Source organism: Garra rufa, chromosome 3, assembly GCF_049309525.1.
Source record: "Garra rufa chromosome 3, GarRuf1.0, whole genome shotgun sequence".
NCBI classification, from domain to species: Eukaryota; Metazoa; Chordata; class Actinopteri; order Cypriniformes; family Cyprinidae; genus Garra; species Garra rufa.
Genome location: NC_133363.1, coordinates 38,936,921 through 38,957,077, shown reverse-complemented (window position 1 = coordinate 38,957,077; position 20,157 = coordinate 38,936,921). Strand labels below are relative to the sequence as shown.

Below are 20,157 nucleotides of genomic sequence, written 5' to 3'. Positions count from 1 at the left end.
CATTTGTGGTTAAAAAGTAAAAAGTTTTCTTAATTTAGAAAATTACCTGTTGTTTCACTTAACAACCCAATTTGGACCTTCAACCCATTGATCCCTATTAAAGCCAACTATGTGGAGAAAAATCCTGGAATGTTTTCCTCAAAAACCTTAATTTCTTTTTGACTGAAGAAAAAAAGACATGAACATCTTGGATGACATAGGAGTAAGTAAATTATCAGGAAATGTTTATTCTGGAGTGAACTAATAGTACAAAGTACTTTGTACTTTCACAGTACAGAGATTTCCAGAACAACAAAAGTGGCTTGTTTTTTTCATTCGTTATTTTTTGTTTTGAAATAATTATTATACTGTCTACTTTACTCCCTACTGACTGATCTGTTTGGAGTACATATGCTGTGTGTAGAAGCAGCACACTGTCTTTTATCCATGGCTTCTACAACAATCGGTTCTCCATTATATTGATTTTAAATCCAAATGCTGTTGAAGTTACTGAAAGGCTTTTTTTTTATTTACCATTGTGACTGTGACAGTGGCTTTGTCCACAGTACAGTTAATACAGTCTTTCATAGACGAGTCAATATACACTATGTAATATTACAATTATTACATATAGATTTTTATATACTTAAGATGTTCAAGTAAGTGGCAAACATTTCAAATAGTACTTCTTTTAGCAAGATTATCACAAACATTTTAAATTAAAACTTAAAGGCAGAGGAAACTGCCTCACATGCCATTTCTTTTGCATTTAAATCTTTTTCTTGCAGTACATACAGAACTTGAACATGAATATTGTCCTACATCATCTGCAGAAGCTAGAGATTACAGTTTATAAAGTTTTAAATATGGATATTTTTCTTACACAAACACATTTATTAACCCCTGGAGCTGTGTGGACAACTTTTATGATGAATGGATGCACTTTATTGGGCTTCAAAATCTTGAACACCTTTCACTGCCATTTATCCATTTATATGAAGCTTGAAAAAGCCAAGACTTTTTTTTTTATATATAAGTGCGATTGTATTTGTCTAAAAGAAGAAAGTCATATATAGTTAGGATGGCGGATGGCTTGAGGGTGAGTAAATCATGGGGTAATTTAAATTTTTGAGTGAACTGTCTATTTAAGGAGGTTTGATTTTAAGCCGTATGATTAGAATTGCCGTATTTATTCATTTGAACAATTTCCTAAACTTCAAACCTGTTTAAATCCTCTTGGAATTGACACCTATCAGTTATTGATTAAATAGGTGATTCAGCCTCATATCAGTTTTTCTTTGACATGGGGAGAAATGCTAAAATAAAAAATAGAACACAAATAGTTAACAATATAGTTCACAATATTGGGCGATCGATTTGGTGGAGATTAAAAAGACCACATTCAATCAACTCAAGATGAGAAGAGAACACATTTTGTTTCTACACCAAAGGGGTCAAAAGTTATAAGTGAATGAAAAGTCAAACTATGAGTGGGTCAGAGCACTAGTCTCAAGCAGTGGGCTGCCATAGATCAATACAACAGATGGCACACACCTTCGCTAAAAAAAAAAATGTGGGTGTGTCCACTGTCCAAACTTGACTGGTAGTTGGGGTGTGCGATATCATGAATTTTGATTGATTAAAATGTCTCCACAATCTGTTTTTGAAGAAATATTGTAGTATCGTGCTAAAGCACACATTTTATCAGTTGCAGTCCTGGCGCCTCCATCAAAAAATACTGTACAATGCGACACAGATTTACATCAAATGTTAACTCAGTGGTAGAGTTAGACTCACAGGACACTGCACTTTTTCACAAACAGTTGCTGGTCCCTGTTTTGTTACATTATATTCTTATATGTGACCCTGGACCACAAAACCAGTCATAAGGTTAAATTTTACAAAACTGAGATATATACATCATATGAAAGCTCAATAAATAAGCTTTCTATTGATGTATGGTTTGTTAGGATAGGATAATATTTGGCCGAGACACATCTATTTGAAAATCTGGAATCTGAGGGTGCAAAAAAATCAAAATATTGAGAAAATCACCTTTAAAGTTGTCCAAATTAAGTTCTTAACAATGCATATTACTAATCAAAAATTACATTTTGATAGGTTTACAGTAGGAATTTTACAAAAAATCTTCATGGAACATGATCTTTACTTAATTTCCTAACGATTTTTGACATAAAAGAAAAATCAATAATTTTGACCCATACAATGTATTTTTGGCTATTGCTACAAATAAACCCCAGCGACTTAAGACTGGTTTTGTGGTCCAGGGTTACATATCTCTGAAGTCCTTGCTTTACTTTTATACTACCTATGTTCTGCATCTGTACTTCTAATAGTGTCTGCTCTCTATATCCCTATACTGTCACAATTTTCACAATTTCTATGTCAATATAAATAATATATATAAATATCAGTTGGATTCCATATCTGATATCTCAATTCACTGCAGGAGTGGGTTCATCTATTGGTTTAACTTGCTTCTATTGCGTTGGTAGAGATTGAATTCTGTTATATGCCCAATGAGGATATTTTATTTTATATTTTACAATATTCTTTTTTTAAAGTGGCTCACATCTTTTTTTAGACGCTGAACGGAGGAATTGTTCAGATGCGTGTGATGTCTTTCAGATCCTAGTGTATATGTCTTTATTGCCCTCAAAACCCTGCATGTATTTGACGTCATGTTTCACGCACCGTAGTGCGTGAAAACTTCAAATCTGTCTTAAAATGCTTCAAAAACCACATGTGACTCATGTGGCTTTTTCACCCCTGCACTCTGCGCCGCTCAGCCGCTCAGCAATGCCGATGGTGAGGGCAGCACAGAATAATGTGGCATGTACCCTCCTCCAGCTCTTTTGCTATTTTGTTCGCAGCATGAGTTCAACTCTGCAGCTGGCCACTGTGGTGAACATAAGGAGAGGACAAATTTCCAGCTTTCTGTCAGCTCTCTTCATAGTGCTAGCTTGCAGTTGTACAAGAAGGTTGCCCGGTGGCATACTGTTGATGCCTACGACATCTTTATAGCAACTATTGTGGATGTGCCTATAGCGTCTAAATCCCTGTCCTGATTATGGGATGCAAAAATAATAATAATAATAATTGTGACTGTCAGTAATGTGAATTCAGTATTAAATTGGCCTACTTTCAGTTGAAGAGTTAATTAGAATTGAATTAGCCACACCTCACTAGAAGTTGAATTGGAATTGGAATTAGAATTAAAATGACAAGAAAGATTCATTTGCAATTCAAATGAAGTGTACTTCCGATTATGTATTAATTCTAGCTGCTGCATTTTGGACTAGCTGTAGCTTGTTTATTGAACATTCGGGACAGCCACCTTGAAGTGCATTACAGTCAATCCAAGGTTTGACTGTTGAGGAGGTGACAGTACATCTTTCTGGAAGCAAATTGCATTCTGAAAGATTTGGTGTACAGGTTTTTGGTCCAATGAGTAATATCTTTAAATCACTGGTCATCTGATCGTTTCCATCTATGACACACTCTGTCAGCTTAGATAATTCATTTGGTCATGATAAAATATGTAGCAGGGTATGCAACATACAATACCAATACCAATAGCAACCCATTTTTATATATATATATTATTAAGGGACAGCATGCATATTGAAAATAGCTGAGGGCCTAAGACAGATCCTTGTGGCACTCCATACTTAACTAGGGATAACTTATATGATTATATGATAATTTAAATAAACAAAGAGGTGATGGTCAGACAGGCAGGATTTTAACCATTTTAAAGCCTGTCCCTGAAATACGAGTGCAATTTTGTAATAAATCTGTAATTATGTTATGGTCTATAGTGTCAAACAGCACTAAGATCAAGTAAATTTAGTCATGAGATGCAGCTTTGGTCTGATGCAAGAAGCAAGTCATTTGTAATTTTAACAAGTGCAGTTTCTGTTATGATGGGGCCTGAAACCTGGCTGAAATTTTTTGGTAGATATAATTTATCATGTATCATGGTTTTCACAAAAATATTAAGAAACACAACTGTTTTTAACATTGATAATAATAATGTTTCTTAATATGAAAGTGTAAAAAAAAAATGTACCTCCTCTCCTTTTACAGTTATATGCCATTCAGAATTGAATTGAGCATCTCTTTTGTACGATGGTGTTTTAGTGCTACGAAAAAAATTACAAGATTAAAGTCATAATATTTAGAGAATAAAGTCGAAATTACGAGAATAAAGTCAAAATATTTCGAGAATAAAGTCGAAATTACGAGAAGTTAGAATGTTTCCAGAAATATGTCTAAATGTTTAGAGAATAAAGTCGGAATGTTTAGAGAATAAAGTCGGAATGTTTAGAGAATAAAGTCGGAATGTTTAGAGAATAAAGTCGGAATGTTTCGAGAATAAAGTCGGAATGTTTCGAGAATAAAGTCGGAATGTTTCGAGAATAAAGTCGGAATGTTTCGAGAATAAAGTCGGAATGTTTCGAGAATAAAGTCGGAATGTTTCGAGAATAAAGTCGGAATGTTTCGAGAATAAAGTCGGAATGTTTCGAGAATAAAGTCGGAATGTTTCGAGAATAAAGTCGGAATGTTTCGAGAATAAAGTCGGAATGTTTCGAGAATAAAGTCGGAATGTTTCGAGAATAACGTCGGAATGTTTTGAGAATAACGTTGAAATGTTTCAAGAATAACGTTTAAATGTTTTGAGACTAAAGTCGAAATGTTTCGAGACTAAAGTCGAAATTTCGAGAATAAAGTCTGTGGTGTCCAATCTTTTATTCCTCAGATGTATTTAATTAGGTTGAAAATGACTTTTTACTCATTAACATAAGTTACATTGTTGTCTTTTCTGAGGAATCTAAGTGACTATTCACAAGCTGTTTTATTCACGCTATAATATAATATTTAACGTCTTCCATTCTGTTATTTGTAGCTCACACAGTAATCGCAATAATTTTGTACTTTGTTGCTTTTATTTTAACGCAGCTCAGCTTTCAAATTTTGTCAGTTTTATCACAAAATACAAATTATAAATGTTTTTCCTCTTTATTTCAAGTTTTAGCACAATATCAATGTGAAGGAACATCAAAATGAATAAAAAAACAGCATAGCCTAATTTAACGAAATGAATGTTTCATTGTAATTGGAAAGATGACTGATTTACATGCCGCTTAAACTGAGGCGAATACAGCGATTTGTCACGCCACATTTAAAGAGCGTTAAAAATACATTATTGTAATAGACATTATTTGTATTTCGCTATAAACCTGACAGATTTTGAAAGCTGAGAGTTTATATCTCCTGGTGCTCCCAATTTAGGCCATTTGCATGCGCTAGAATATACTCTCAAAATATTATTATTTTAATCTTGTAATTGCTATGAAATAATTCTCCTAATTTTGACTTTATTTTCAAAATATTTTGACTTTATTCTCAACTACTTTGACTCTATTCTCATAATTTGGACTTTATTGTCAAAGCATTTAGATATTTTTCTTGAAATATTTCTACTTTATTCTTGTATTTTTGACTTTATTCTAAAAATATTTCTACTTTATTCTTGACTACTTTGACTTTATTCTCATAATTTGGACTTTATTGTCAAAGTATTTAGACTTTATTCTCAAAATATTTCTACTTTATTCTCATATGTTTGACTTTATTCTCAAAACATTTAGACTTTATTCTCAAAACACTGACTTTATTCTCATAATTTGGACTTTATTGTCAAAGTATTTAGACTTTATTCTCAAAATATTTCTACTTTATTCTCATATTTTTGACTTAATTCTCAAAACATTTCGACTTTATTCTCAAAACATTTAGACTTTATTCTCAAAATATTTCTACTTTATTCTCAAAACATTTAGACTTTATTCTCAAAACATTTAGACTTTATTCTCAAAATATTTCGACTTTATTCTCATATTTTTGACTTTATTCTCAAAATATTTCGACTTTATTCTCAAAACATTTAGACTTTATTCTCAAAATATTTCTACTTTATTCTCATATTTTTGACTTTATTCTCAAAACATTTAGACTTTATTCTCAAAACATTTAGACTTTATTCTCAAAATATTTCTACTTTATTCTCATATTTTTGACTTTATTCTCAAAACATTTAGACTTTATTCTCAAAACATTTAGACTTTATTCTCAAAACACTGACTTTATTCTCATAATTTGGACTTTATTGTCAAAGTATTTAGACTTTATTCTCAAAATATTTCTACTTTATTCTCATATTTTTGACTTAATTCTCAAAACATTTCGACTTTATTCTCAAAACATTTAGACTTTATTCTCAAAATATTTCTACTTTATTCTCAAAACATTTAGACTTTATTCTCAAAACATTTAGAATTTATTCTCAAAATATTTCGACTTTATTCTCATATTTTTGACTTTATTCTCAAAATATTTCGACTTTATTCTCAAAACATTTAGACTTTATTCTCAAAATATTTCTACTTTATTCTCAAAACATTTAGACTTTATTCTCAAAACATTTAGACTTTATTCTCAAAATATTTCTACTTTATTCTCATATTTTTGACTTTATTCTCAAAACATTTAGACTTTATTCTCAAAACATTTAGACTTTATTCTCAAAACACTGACTTTATTCTCATAATTTGGACTTTATTGTCAAAGTATTTAGACTTTATTCTCAAAATATTTCTACTTTATTCTCATATTTTTGACTTTATTCTCAAAACATTTCGACTTTATTCTCAAAACATTTCGACTTTATTCTCGAAACACTGACCATAAAGTCCAAATTATGAGAATAAAGTCAGTATTTAGACTTTATTCTCAAAACATTTCTACTTTATTTTTGTGTTTTTGACTTCTCAAAATATTTAGACTTTATTCTCGAAACACTTTGACTTTATTCTGTATTCTCGAATTTTGAGTTTATTTTTGAAACATTACAACTTCAACCTTGTAATCTTAGATTTTTTAATGTCTTACTTTTAAAAAAAACAAATGAAATTCAGTAAAAAAAAAAAAAATTATAATATTATCCCGGTTTTCAGAGTCACATGATCCTTAAGAAATCATTCTAAAATGCTTGTATGATGGTTTGCTGCTTAACAAAACATTGTCTTGTGGAATGTTACATAGCCAAAATAGGTTGAGATTTACCTTACTTTGACCTTGCAATGGCATGACTGAGGATATGGGTCTCACATTTCAATTCAGTCGTTTGTCATCTTTGTTCAGAAATACAGCTAAAGCAATGCAATGGTATTAACTGCCCTCAATCTAAATGGGATCCCAGTTAGTGGCTGTTTTCATCCTGTCGGATGCTTTGTCCTGTCAGCCAGTGACACACGTAATGCTTAAAAGATTTGTGTGACAAATTGCCTGTCCAGATGCGAATGATAGCATGAATCATTGGAGTCGTGCCTCAGAGGAACAGAGCCAACCCTTTTTTATATATATTAGTGCCACACATTACACTTAGCTGTGCTGTCAAGTGACAAGAAGACGCTGAGTCAGGAGAATTCTTACGCATAAATTAATTTATCTCCAACTCCGGGTTTCAGCCATGCGTCCTACATACTAATCGATATTGTCTGTGATAAACTCAAGGCTGCTTTGTATTTTCCACAGATTTCTTCTCTAGTGCTGCAATTCATACACTTTCCTATCTTTATCTCCTTTCTGAGTGAATTTCTTTGCTCTCCCTTCTGTCAGTCTTCTTATTCTCTTCGCTCATCACTTTGAAGAGGGTTTATTCCCCCTCCTTTAAGTTCAAGGCTTCAGACTCGCTCTCTAGGTTTGTTGTTCTTCCCCGCTGTCCATTTATCATTTTCTCGGAGTCACCCTATCTCTCTTGTATCAAGACAAAGAGAGTCGCTCTGTACAATAACCCGACCTGCACAAAGACTCCTCTGTAGCCTCTAGATCAAAAATAGCTGCACTTCAACAAATTTAGCAGCATCCATTCATTTTATGGAATGCTTTTATGAAAGATCGCCTGTTTTGTTTAAAGATGGAAGATGGTTGGCTTGTAGCAGGCCTTTTTATGAATTGATGTCGCTGTAGTGTTTCCATGGACACTAAAAGCATAGATCTTTCATTGTAATATTACTGTCATTTGACAGATTTTTTTTACATCTTTGATTGCAAAATGGTATTGCATATAAAATGAAGGCTGTTTAAATGGCATGATCTTTCTCTTAATGCAGGTTGGTGACTTTAGAAAACAGCCCGGCCATCACCCCTGAGCTTCTGAGGATCTTCCAGAATATGTCCGCCCTACTTGGTAGGTAGTTGCCTCTTTAAGTGTGCACTTTCTTTTTTAATTAAAGCTCAAGCTGAAAGCCATTGCCAATTTAACTGTCAAATGGACATGCCCTGAAATGCAGGTCACAGACTTTTCTAGCTGAATTCAATCTCAGTTTAAATTCTTGTTGACCTCAATCCTTTGAAATCATTTTAAAACTGTATATTTTGCCATTATTTGTTTGTATTTTCTCATCCCTGTGTCATTACAAACTCGACATTGTTTTTTTTTTTTCTCTGGATCACAAAACGTGAAAAATATCTTGGCCACTATTTTTAATTTAATGGAGTTGAATAAGGACTTGAGTGGTTAAGCTCCAAAAGCTTACATCTTTTACACACTGTTATTTTAGATAATTCATCTTAGATAATTCATTCAGCAATAGAAACTGATCCCATATTTTCCAAAAATATTATTAAAAAGCAATGTATATTGAAAATAGCAGAGGGCTTAAGACAGATCCTTGTGGCGCTCAATACTTTACGGCATTAACTTAATTTCCTCATTTACTTTTGGAAGGTTTTTGCCGAATTTTGTTATTCACTGAAACGGTATCATCTGCCATAGATTTTCTTTGTTTGTTTATGAGTGAAGTAGTGAGAACCAATTAAACAATGAATTGTTCTTTTGAGTGAAATCATTTTAGTGAATCTGACTTAAATTTAAAGGGGTGATTTTCAGGCTTCAGAACACTGAGGCCCGCTTTCACAGACAGGGATTAGACTAAACCAGGATTAGACCATAGTTCAATTAGGACATTTAAGTCATTTTTATAAATATGCTTAGAAAAAAGAACACTACTAGTGTGCATCTTAAGACAAAACAAAGGCACTGATGTATTTTAAGATCAGTCAGTGCAAGTTTCTTTCAGTTGAAACAGCTCAGACTTACATTTTATTCTAGGACTAGGTTTTTATCCTTGTCTGTGAAACCAGGGGTTAGAGTACAACACCCATATCTTATGGATAACATTATAAATTTGTTTATTTAAAACCTTTTATGACAAACACTTTTTAGCTGGTGAATATACTAGTGTTCTAATAATTTTGGCCACCACTGTATATAAATATTTTAAAAAATATATATATTTTTTTTTAATACGGATCAACCTAAAAGCCGTCTGTCGAATGGCCTTGAAATGCATGTTACAGATTTTTCCTGGTAAATTTACAGAGCAGAACTTAATACATCCTCTTCAATTTGCTCACTTCTTGTTGGCTGAATATTAACTAAGTTGGCCTCAATCCTTAAATGAAATGGGTTTTTAAAATTTGAGGTCAGTTTGATTGTCAATCAGCAGCTAATACATACAGTATGATGTACTACTTTTATTCATGACAGTGTTATTCAATTAATTGAGCAGAAGGCAATTTCATATTCTGGTTGATAGTTGTTGAGCTCTTTATTCTCCTCAGCCAGATCCTTTTAGGGGTTGTCTCTAGCTCTCGTGTTTTTAATTCACTTAAATGTTATTTTGGTTGTAATAGAACTGTTTCTCAGACGTGAATATGATGATTTACAGAGTGACTGAGGCGACACAAAAATTGCCGGGTTTGCTTCCCTGGGGTTGTATTAGAATTAGATAATTAACGGTTTGATTGGGACCCTGTAATTAAATATGCTTGCATCACCGCCTCCTAGCCTCTGGGAAATGCCACACAGAAGTGTGCGCTCGAGAGGAGCCGTTCGAGCGTAAGGCCAACACCTCTCATAACCTCAGACGGTCGGAAAGATGCGTAGCCATCGGAGTCGAGGGTTGGTAGAGGTCAGTATGAGAGAGAGAATAAGAGAAAGCGTTTCATTAAAGCATCTGCCGGCGCATTGAAATGCAAAGAGAGGCGGCTGATTGAAGCGATTTTTCCATTTGCATGCTCATTTCTCCTATCCTCGTCTCTTTCAGGTGCTGATGGTAATATTAGCACAAGGGCCTGTTAAGACTCCGTCTCTTTCATCCATTCTTTGGGGAGCTAGTTAGAGGAAAAAAATTAAATTTCTCTCTATGGATTGGAATGAGGATGGCCTCTGACCGGAAATGAATCTGTATCATCTAGAGATGTCGAAAGTACTTTGGTACAAACTTAATCCTAAAAAATGCGTATATATACATACCACAGTCTGCCCACAGTATCGAGTATTCTTGACTCTGTTGTATTGCAGTAGTCTTTGCAAAACTTTGCAAGTGTATTTGAAACCTTAAGCTTAAAGCAACATATATTTAATTGAGAAATACATAAAGGATACATATACAGTGCCTTGCGAAAGTATTCAAACCCCTTCATTGTTTTTCACGTTTTATGTTGCAGCCTTACATTAGACTGCTTTAAGTAACTTTTTCCCCCCCACATCAGTCTACACTGATTTGTTACAACTTTGCAAATATATTACAAATTAAAAAACTCAAGTAAGTATTCATACCTTTAACACAGTACTTACTTGAAGCACCTTTACAGTCTAAAGTCTTTTTGGGTATGATGCAGCAAGCCTGGCACATCTGCATTTGTCATTTATATGCCATTCTTCATCTCACATCTTCACCTCTCAAGCTCTGTCAGCTTGGATGAGGGCAGATGCACATTTTCAGGTTTTTCTAGAAAGTTTTGATTGGGTTCAAGCCTAGGCTCTGGCTGGGCCACTCAAGGACATTCGCAGAGTTGTCTATAAGCCACTCTTGCTGTGTGCTTAGGGTCATTGTCCTGTTGGAGGGTGAACTGTCTGCTCAGTCTGAGCTTCTGAATGCTCTAGACTAGGTTTTTATTAAGGATACTCCGACAAGTCTTTTAGTCACTGCCACTAAAAAACAGCAACACAGCATGAGGCTTCTACCTCCATACTTTACTGTTGGGGTGCTACTGTGCAGGTGATGAACAGCGCCTGTTTTTTTCCATACATGATGCTTTGAATTAAGTTTCATCAGACCAGAGAATCTTTTTTTTATTACAATCTGAAAATTCTTTAGGTGCTTTGTTACAAATTCCAAATTGTTTTTCATGTGTCACTGAGGACACACCCATCATAAAGACCAGATCGGTGGAGTGTTGCAGTGATATTTGTCCTTCTGTAAGTTTCTCCCATCTGCATTTATTATCATGGAGCTCAGTTAGAGTGACCAGCTTATTGGTCACCAGTCTAACCAAGAACCTTCTCCATTAATTGCTCAGTTTGGCCAGGAGGCCAACTCTAGGAAGAGTCCTGGTTGTTCCAAACATCTTCCATTAAGGATAATGGAGGCTACATGCTTCTGTGAACCTTCAATGCAGCAGAATTTTTTTTGAGCTCTTCCCCAGATGTGTAGCTTGATGCAATCCTGTCTCTGAGCTCTATAGACAGTTCTTTTGACCTCAGGGCTTGGTTTTTCCACTGATATGCATTTTCAGCTGTTAGATCTTTTATTGCAAGGTGTATGCCTTTCCAAATTATACCCATACCCAATTTGCCACAGGTTAACTCCACTCGAAGTGTACTAACATCTACAAGCGATATGAGTGCTCCCGAGGTAAATTTCAAGTGTCCCACAAAAGGGTATGAATACTTATGCAATGGAATCATTAAATTTTTTTATTTCTAATAAATTTGCAAAGTTGTTACAAACATGTTTTTTACTTTGTCATTATGGTGTATGGAGTGTAGATTGATGTGGAAAAAAGTTATTTAAAGCAGTTTAACATAAGGCTGCATCATAAACTGTGAAAGCAATGAAGCGGTTTGAATACTTTCGCAAGGCACTATATAATGCGTATGTTTTACTTTTTAAAGTGTTTAGACAAAATTGTATAGAATTGTATACAGTATCTATCTGTTATTAGTCACATTATGGTAATAATAATGAATGGCCTATGGGTTTTTGAGTAGCATAATTTTTGTTGTTGCATCAAAACTAATTCACTGGTTTTGATACAGACTACATTTTTGTATTGTAACAACCCTAGTATCATCTCAGCGGCTGAATTTTCTTCCCTGAAATCTTGTATTCATAGTTTTATTGCTTTTACAAATGTGAAGTGGGACAAGAAAAGTACAAAATGACTCTGAGACAGAATGTGAAAGAAAAAGTTTCAGGTTTTCGCCAACACTCTTGCGATCTCAGCGCAGCACTCGGGCCAGCTTATCTGCCTGAATGATGAAATCTCATCATCTGTTGTAAGTCTGTGTTCTTAGCGCTGTTCAACGGGGAGCCGATCTCTCGCAGCTCACTTTCCTCATCTCTCACTGCTCACAGCTCCTCTCCTGCTGAGGTCTGGGATGAGAGACTCCTGCCACGGCCCTCCTGCTGACTTACACTACTGTCTTTCTCTGAATCTGGAGCGTGTGCGTGATGCTGAGCTGGTTTAGTGTGGCACTCCCTGTTACAGTGAAATGGCTTTAGTAGTACATTTAGCTTTTAAATGTGGAAATTGGTCTGTGATCACTTTCTATCACAGTGTAGAAAATGAGCTGCTCACATTTTAAAGTAGTTGAGGTCAACATTAAAGTAAACCAAGTCTAGTTTAATTAAACAAACAAAAAAAAGTTTCAGTACAAGTGAAGCTCAATCAACAGCATTTGTGGCATGATAATTTCTACTCATTCCGTTACTTTTTTTAAAAGGAAATTTTGAGAAGGACTGGAGGATTTAAAAGCAGATATGTGAGGCATAAAGTCTTCTGTTAAATCTTGTCTATTATTTCAGCTGTAAAGTTGTTTAAATAATCAGATTTACAGTTGTTTGACATTGCATTGTCATGGAGACAAAGTTGTAAAATTCGATATGACTTTACTCAGAAAAGGTTACACGGTTGTCAGGGTTCAACCCTCATTTTGACTCTGCCTAAAACAATCTGTTTTTAAGGGGCGGGTCCTTTAAAGCTTGTCAAGACGTGAGTGTTTTGACAACATGATAAAAAAAAAAACTCTAATTTTCAGAAATAATTTAAAACAAAATACTGTGCCTCGTTTACAAAACAAAATGCTCTGATCAGTCCTCAAACAAGATCCTGGATGACATTAAAAATAAAATTATCTTGTTCCTTACCTTGGGATCCTTCTGATATCTGTACACGACTGAGCTGTTTAAACCGAACTCATCAAAGCGAAAGTTCTATTACTCCCTTTGTCCTATTGACGACAGACAATATTCGTCTATGCATTGCTCTGGAGGCAGTGTTTATGCAAATGTCGTCTTGCACCTTAAAACCAAACTGGCTGTTTTTGGAGCTTGATTAAATAAATGCTTTGTTTATAATAAGGAGGATGTTTTAAGCTATGAAACTTGTAGGATGTTTTAATGGTACAAAGTACTCTTACATGCCAAAAGATCAAGGCAAATTTGATTGCCCATGTTATGACCCCTTAAAATCCCAGGACTGTTGCACAAATTAGGCTAAATAAATCAAACACCATAAAACCAATACAGCATTTAGGCCTACTATTAAAGCTTTTTTCTTGAACTCCAAAGCAAATGCTGAACCTGAATGACTTTTCCCTTTTTAATTTCCCGGACTATTAAGCTGAATTTTCCAATCCAATTCTATAGGACTTCTATCCTTGAAAATTTTTAAAAGCTAAATTCAAGCACTTAAGGAACCTTCTGTGAACCTTGTTACATTTACTGTTTACCGTTTAAACAGTGAATCGTTTAACACTGACAGTTTGGCCCTATTTACTTACATTTGACATGTCTCAATGTAACCTAGATTTTACAATTTTTTTTTTTTTTTTAAATATACATACGCAAGCACTGTTGAACATGCTGAAGCAGTGATTTTATTTTATTTAGTGATTTTGTTACTCCTATTCCAAACAGCTGGGCTACTATGCCAGGATACATCCAGTTTATTATATAACCATTTGTATCAAATGTAAAATCAAATACTAAATTAAATAAAATGTGTTTCTGCCTACACCACTGCAGGATACAAAAAAAAATTATAGGTAAACAACTAGAGTTGCTACATATTTAGCTTATACTTAACACTCTGTAGGCAGTTTTTGATTGAAATTTGCAGCACCTCTGAGAACACATTTGATATTAACTGTATATAGAGATACCCTGAATGCCATTATTCATTGGGTTGGGTTCATGCTTTACACATTTACTCTGTGCTATTAGACCTGCAAAGTTACAGGAGTTCAGTGACTTTTCCCGTAGCCCGCATGGGGGTTAGAGCCCATAATGGAAATGTTGACACTTGGTTTAATAAGATTTTCAGAAATGTAATGAACTTCTCTATTTGTGACAGCAGAGCTTCATTAGCGGTGTAAATACTCCTACTCCAGAGGATGAGGTCATCATGCGTATTCTCACACATACACAACAGAAATCCCATAATAAGTAGACTTAGGGCCGTGAGATTTGCCTTTTAAATGCCAAATCGTTTGCGGCGGTTTTAATAACCTAAAGAAATTTCGCACACGTTCTTGTGGCTATTTCAATAGCGCCGGTGAAAGTCTGAAATGCCATCGGGCTGATGCCTAAGCCTGTTTGCTTTACTTACAGCTGTTCACAGTGGCACGAAAGTCATTGCTTTTTCTTTTTTTTCTTTTTTTTTCTCTCTTTATTTTTATTCCAAAGACAAATGCTATTATTTGTACAGAGACTGTATTTTTTACATTCTTAAACCCTCCCCAACCAACCCAGAACATACTGCCTAATATTAACAATGATATTGATTAGAATACAACAGAGATGAATATGCAATATTTAAATAAAAATGGAAAAATAAATAATTACAAAGGGAAAAAGTTAAAATAAAATAAATAAATAAATAAATAGATCAAATTAAACTGGATACCAGAATCAGGAATATTACAATGTCAAGGAAGTACCTTTATGGCAGTGAAATATGTTAATAAGGGTTGCCAGACATAAGAGAATTTATGGGAACCTCTAATTGAATATTTAATCTTTTCTAGATGTAGGTATAACATCATGATACTTTAGGTGGATTTGTAGATTTCCAATGTAATAAAATTTGTCTGCGAGCCAATAAGGATGCAAAGGCAATGATATTTAGTTGTCTTTGAGTCAAATTTGATTCATCACCTGGAACACCAAATATTGCAAATTCTGCACATGGCTTCAGCGGTGCTTCACACACTTTGGAAAGTGTATCGAATATAGTTGACCAGTAAGCAGTAAGTGTGGGGCAGGCCCAAAACATGTGAGTCAAGTCTGCCTCACCTGTATGACACCTAATACAGGTCTTGTCAAAAGTAGGATTAAAGGAGGCAATCCGTGTTCTGCTTAAGTGCATACGGTGCAATACTTTAAACTGTATTAAACTCAGTCGGGCACAAGTAGTACTACCGTTCACTCTATAGAGGGCATTCCTCCAAAATTCCTCTGAAAATTGCATACTGAGCTCACTCTCCCACCTGCTTCTAATCTTGTCTGTTCTTACACTTTTTAAAGACATTAAAATTGTATATATTCTTGAAACAAGACCTTGTAGATGGGAGGGTACTTCTAACAGAGAGTCCACAAGAGACTTTGAAGGGATGTTTGGAAACGATGAGCTTTGGGCATTAACAAAATGACGTATCTGAAAATAATGGAAAAGGTCAACTGAATTAAGAGTGAATTTGGAACGCAAATCGTTAAAACTTGCAAAAATACCGTCAATATAAAGATCACTGAACCGAGAAATGCCCTTATCTTGCCACTGTTTAAATGCAGAGTCTAGTTTTGCTGGGAGGAAAGCATGATTATTGTATATTGGACTCAAAAGTACAAAAGTACTTGTCTTAACTTCAAATGCTGACGTAGTTGGGTCCATATTTTAACAGTGAAATGAACAACTGGATTTGATGTATATTTAATTATTTTAATAGGTAAGCTAGATGTTACAAGAGCTTGTAAAGAGGTTGCTGTGCAAGATTTAGACTCTGTTTCAAACCAATCAGTGCCCTCTGATGAGTGCATCCAGTAAATTATCTTTTGGACATTAGCCGCCCAATAATAGTATAAAAAGTTAGGAAGAGCTAAACCTCCGTCACTTCTATTTTTCTGAAGAAACGCTTTACTAATTCTTGGGATTTTCCCATCCCAGATAAAATTGGAGATAAGTTTATCCAATGTATTGAAAAAGGCTTTAGATAGAAAGATAGGGAGGCACTGAAATAAATATAAGAATCTTGGAAGAACTGTCATTTTAACACAGTTCACTCTGCCAACCAAAGACAGGTGGAGAGGCCTCCATTTTTGAAAATCAGATTTGAATTTAGTCAATAGAGAAGCGAAGTTATTTTCATATAGTTCTTTAAAGTTCTGAGTGATATTGATGCCTAGATATTTAAACTTAGATCTTGCCATGCAGAAGGGAAGCATGGAGTCAGGCATATGTCTGGCGAGTGAGTTAACGGGCATACATTCACTTTTGGAAATATTCAGCTTATAGCCAGAAAAGGTCCCAAAATTGTGCAAAACTTTGATAATGTCATTGATGCATGATAAAGGATCTGAAATGTAAAGAAGCAGGTCATCAGCATATAATGAGAGTTTATGTTCAACACCCCACCTAACTATGCCATGGAAAGAGGATATAGATTTTAATGCTAGAGATAATGGCTCAATTGCAATTGTAAACAAAAGAGGACTTAAAGGAACCGTATGTAGGATTGCGGCCAAAACTGGTACTGCAATCACTTTCAAAATACTGTAGAACGGTGTATCCCCTCCCTCTCCCCCCTGACTCGAGGTTGCCAGCTAAGCTGCAGGAGTAGGCTGCTACAAGGAGCTTCCAATGGCAAGTGACGAGTCCTACACAGAAATTTGTTTTTCTTCTGTTAATTATGTTTATGCTTCACAAGAGATGTTTTGCGAAGTAATTATGTATCGCAAAAATTTACAGATGGCGATTAGCCAAATATTTCGTAAAGATGTACTGTAATACCACATTTCAGTCGGAACATAGATTGTTTTCATACCCTGCTAGTGGTGCGATATAAAGCTTTTTATGAACGCATTTTGGACGGCCGACCGTGGGAAATCCACTGTGTACGGAAGCAAAGTTAGCCAAACATAGATGAATCTTACCTGTCCAGGAGAAAATTACCAACGATGGCGTCTATCTTCAAATTCTTCTCCGTTTTCAGCCATCTCCATCTTTCAAAGGCATCTCCTATACAAATCCTTGTTTTATTTCAGACTTTGTCACGACGTATTTCGGATTCATAACGAGGTCTTTTACGTTTCGTAACGTTATACATGTTTTATCCGACACGTTCGTATAGCCGCAGCTGTAACAGAGCTGGCAACCCGGATCACGAAACTCTACTGATTTCGTGATTAGTAGATAGCTGGAGGGTGGAGCCTCAGACCAAAACACAAAATGACAACAATAACATCAGTTGAGGGCTGCAACTCTCACTTTTAAATGACAATATCCTGGCCGGACCACTGTTGTCAGTGATATAAGTATTTGAAATGAACATGATTTCTTAATGTCTAGTGACATGTCAGGGCCATTTTATGATTAACTGACATAAATTTCTTACATACGGTTCCTTTAAAGGGCACCCTTGCCGAGTGCCCCTTGACAAAGGAAAATTTTTTGATCTCCATTTATTCGTAACCACTGAAGCAACTGGAGAAGTATAAAGCAGACGAACCCACTTTATAAAATCGGGGCCGAAACCAAACCTATCCATAGCAAAAAAAAAAGATAGTCCCACTCCACCCGATCAAATGTCATTGCTTTTTCAAGAAATATGTTGCTATGGTGAGTTATTTCACTGTTACTGATGGCAGTGGTTGATGATCTTGACAGCGCTGGAATTGTCCCATCTTTCCACCCCCAGTTTTATCAGGCCCTGCAGTAGAATTGTTCACCGAATTGCCATTTTTTTGTTGACCCCAGCAGCAAAGGCCTATAGATTTTCTCAAACCAAATTTGACTTCACCTCATGGACGTTTCAACAACCCTTTGACTGATTTTCTGCAGAAGTAGAAGAATATTTCTCGACTCCGCCAAAGTTTAATCTGTCTCACTTGAAACTGCTGAGCGTGCGCGTGTGTGTGTGTGTGTGTGTGTGTGTGTGTGTGTGTGTGTGTGTGTGTTTTTATACTTGCGGATGGTCGTTACTGCAAGGACAAGTAATGAGCCGCCTGCTGTTCTTGGCATGCTGAGGAACACTTTTCATGCTATAGATATGATGTTAGTCTGGATTTCATCTGATCAAAGAACGCTCCATCTGCCTCTTTGAATCTCTTTGGTAAATCTCCTGACATTTTTTCTTTAATGAAAACATTGGCCTAGATGCTCAGGCTGTTAGCAGTGTTTATTGGCTGTGTCAAAGAGTCATAGCCAAAAACTTTAGCAAAGATCAGTGCCCATGAGAGATGCTAGAAATGGAGCGGTGTCTACATCTCATAACAAGCCCTCAGAGGCATGAAAAATTATCTTGTTTTTTTTTTTTTAAGGACTAAACTTTTAGAAGTGCTGCTCACACAAATAACAACAAGAGGCTATGTACAAAGTCAGATGCTGTAGGAATGCCACTGGCTATGTGAAAGCTCAATTTTAATTCTGTTTTATATTAATTTAAAAAAAATTCTGTCTGTGGGTCTGTCATTCTATCTGTCCACCTATTGTTCTCTCCGTCTTCCTAAAGTATCTATTTGTCGGTCATTCTGTCTGTTCTATCTGTTTATCATTCTGTTGATTTATCTGTCCATCCGCCATTCTGTCTGTCGGTCTATCGTTCCATCTGTCTGTCTGTACATCCATCCAACTTCTGTTTGTCCATCTGTACATCTGTCTGTCCAACTATCTGAGGAGCTTTTAGGCTCAAAACGTCACCTGTGGTGAGAACATAAATATTTTTCTACAAACAAAGTCTGATAGTAGAAAGTTCGTCTCAGGGTCCTGGTGCTTTCTCTTTCAAAGATACCACATTAAATATCCAAAAATAAATATATAAAAGTTATTTTAAAAAATGGGTTAAAACAGAGTCCTCGTTAAATCCTGGATACATATTAGGCTTTAATTTGTAAATCCAAAATGTCTCTCTTTGATTAAATTTAAGTTCTCTATTGCCTTTCCTAATAGTAATATTTACATGATCAATACCTTGTATTCTGAGGATCTAAGGATTACTTTTATGCATTAATTTAAACTGTTTTGCCATAGGATATTCTTCATTACCCCTCCTAATGGCATATTTGTGTTCAGCCACTCGATCCAATAATCGTCATTTAAAACACCTTACATTGAGGACATTGTAGTCTACAAATAACATGGGTAGTTTGACAGTTATTAAAATGTCTAATAGAATAAACCTTATTTGTATTTTCATCTAAGAATGTTTTACTCTTTACCACATTACCACAATGGTTACAGTGATGACATTTAAAACAAACCTCAGGTTCCACAGTTAAGTGGTAATAACTATGTACTAATTTGTCCCTTAAGGTTGTACTCTTTCTACAACTAATCATTGGAGGATCTGGAAATATGTTTCTCAACAATTCATCGCTTTGTACCCCGATTTTTTTTATTTATTATTATTTAATTTTTTTCCGCATTTGTAATGTATTTTGTTACAAAATAGACTTTATTTGAATTTTCTACTCTCATTTTTCTTTGTGACAAATTGTCCCTTGTCATATTTTTTGTAGGTTATCTTAGCTTTTTGGATGGTTTCAAACGTATACCCTCTATTTAAATATTATAACCCTCTATAAAAATATTTATTTTGTTTTAGTTTTTCTAGACTCTTAGCTGTATCCTTATATTATACATCAACATATGAGGGTGAAAATATATATATCTTTATATATATATATATATATATATATATATATATATATATATATATATATATATTATAATTCTAAATATTTTTCTACCTTTGGAGCTGTGGTGTGCCAACTTTGATCTTCCTGTTTGATCTGGTTAATCTGTCCA

General features: G+C 34.8%; 1 protein-coding gene across 1 annotated transcript in view; it reads left to right on the top strand.

The window, feature by feature from the left end:
• Positions 1-20,157, top strand: part of ipo11 (importin 11) — a 229,992-nt gene that overhangs the window by 182,634 nt on the left and 27,201 nt on the right. The window contains exon 22 of the mRNA XM_073836609.1: positions 8,178-8,254. Within this exon, the coding sequence (XP_073692710.1) occupies positions 8,178-8,254 (77 nt within the window). The remainder of the gene's footprint in view (positions 1-8,177; positions 8,255-20,157) is intronic.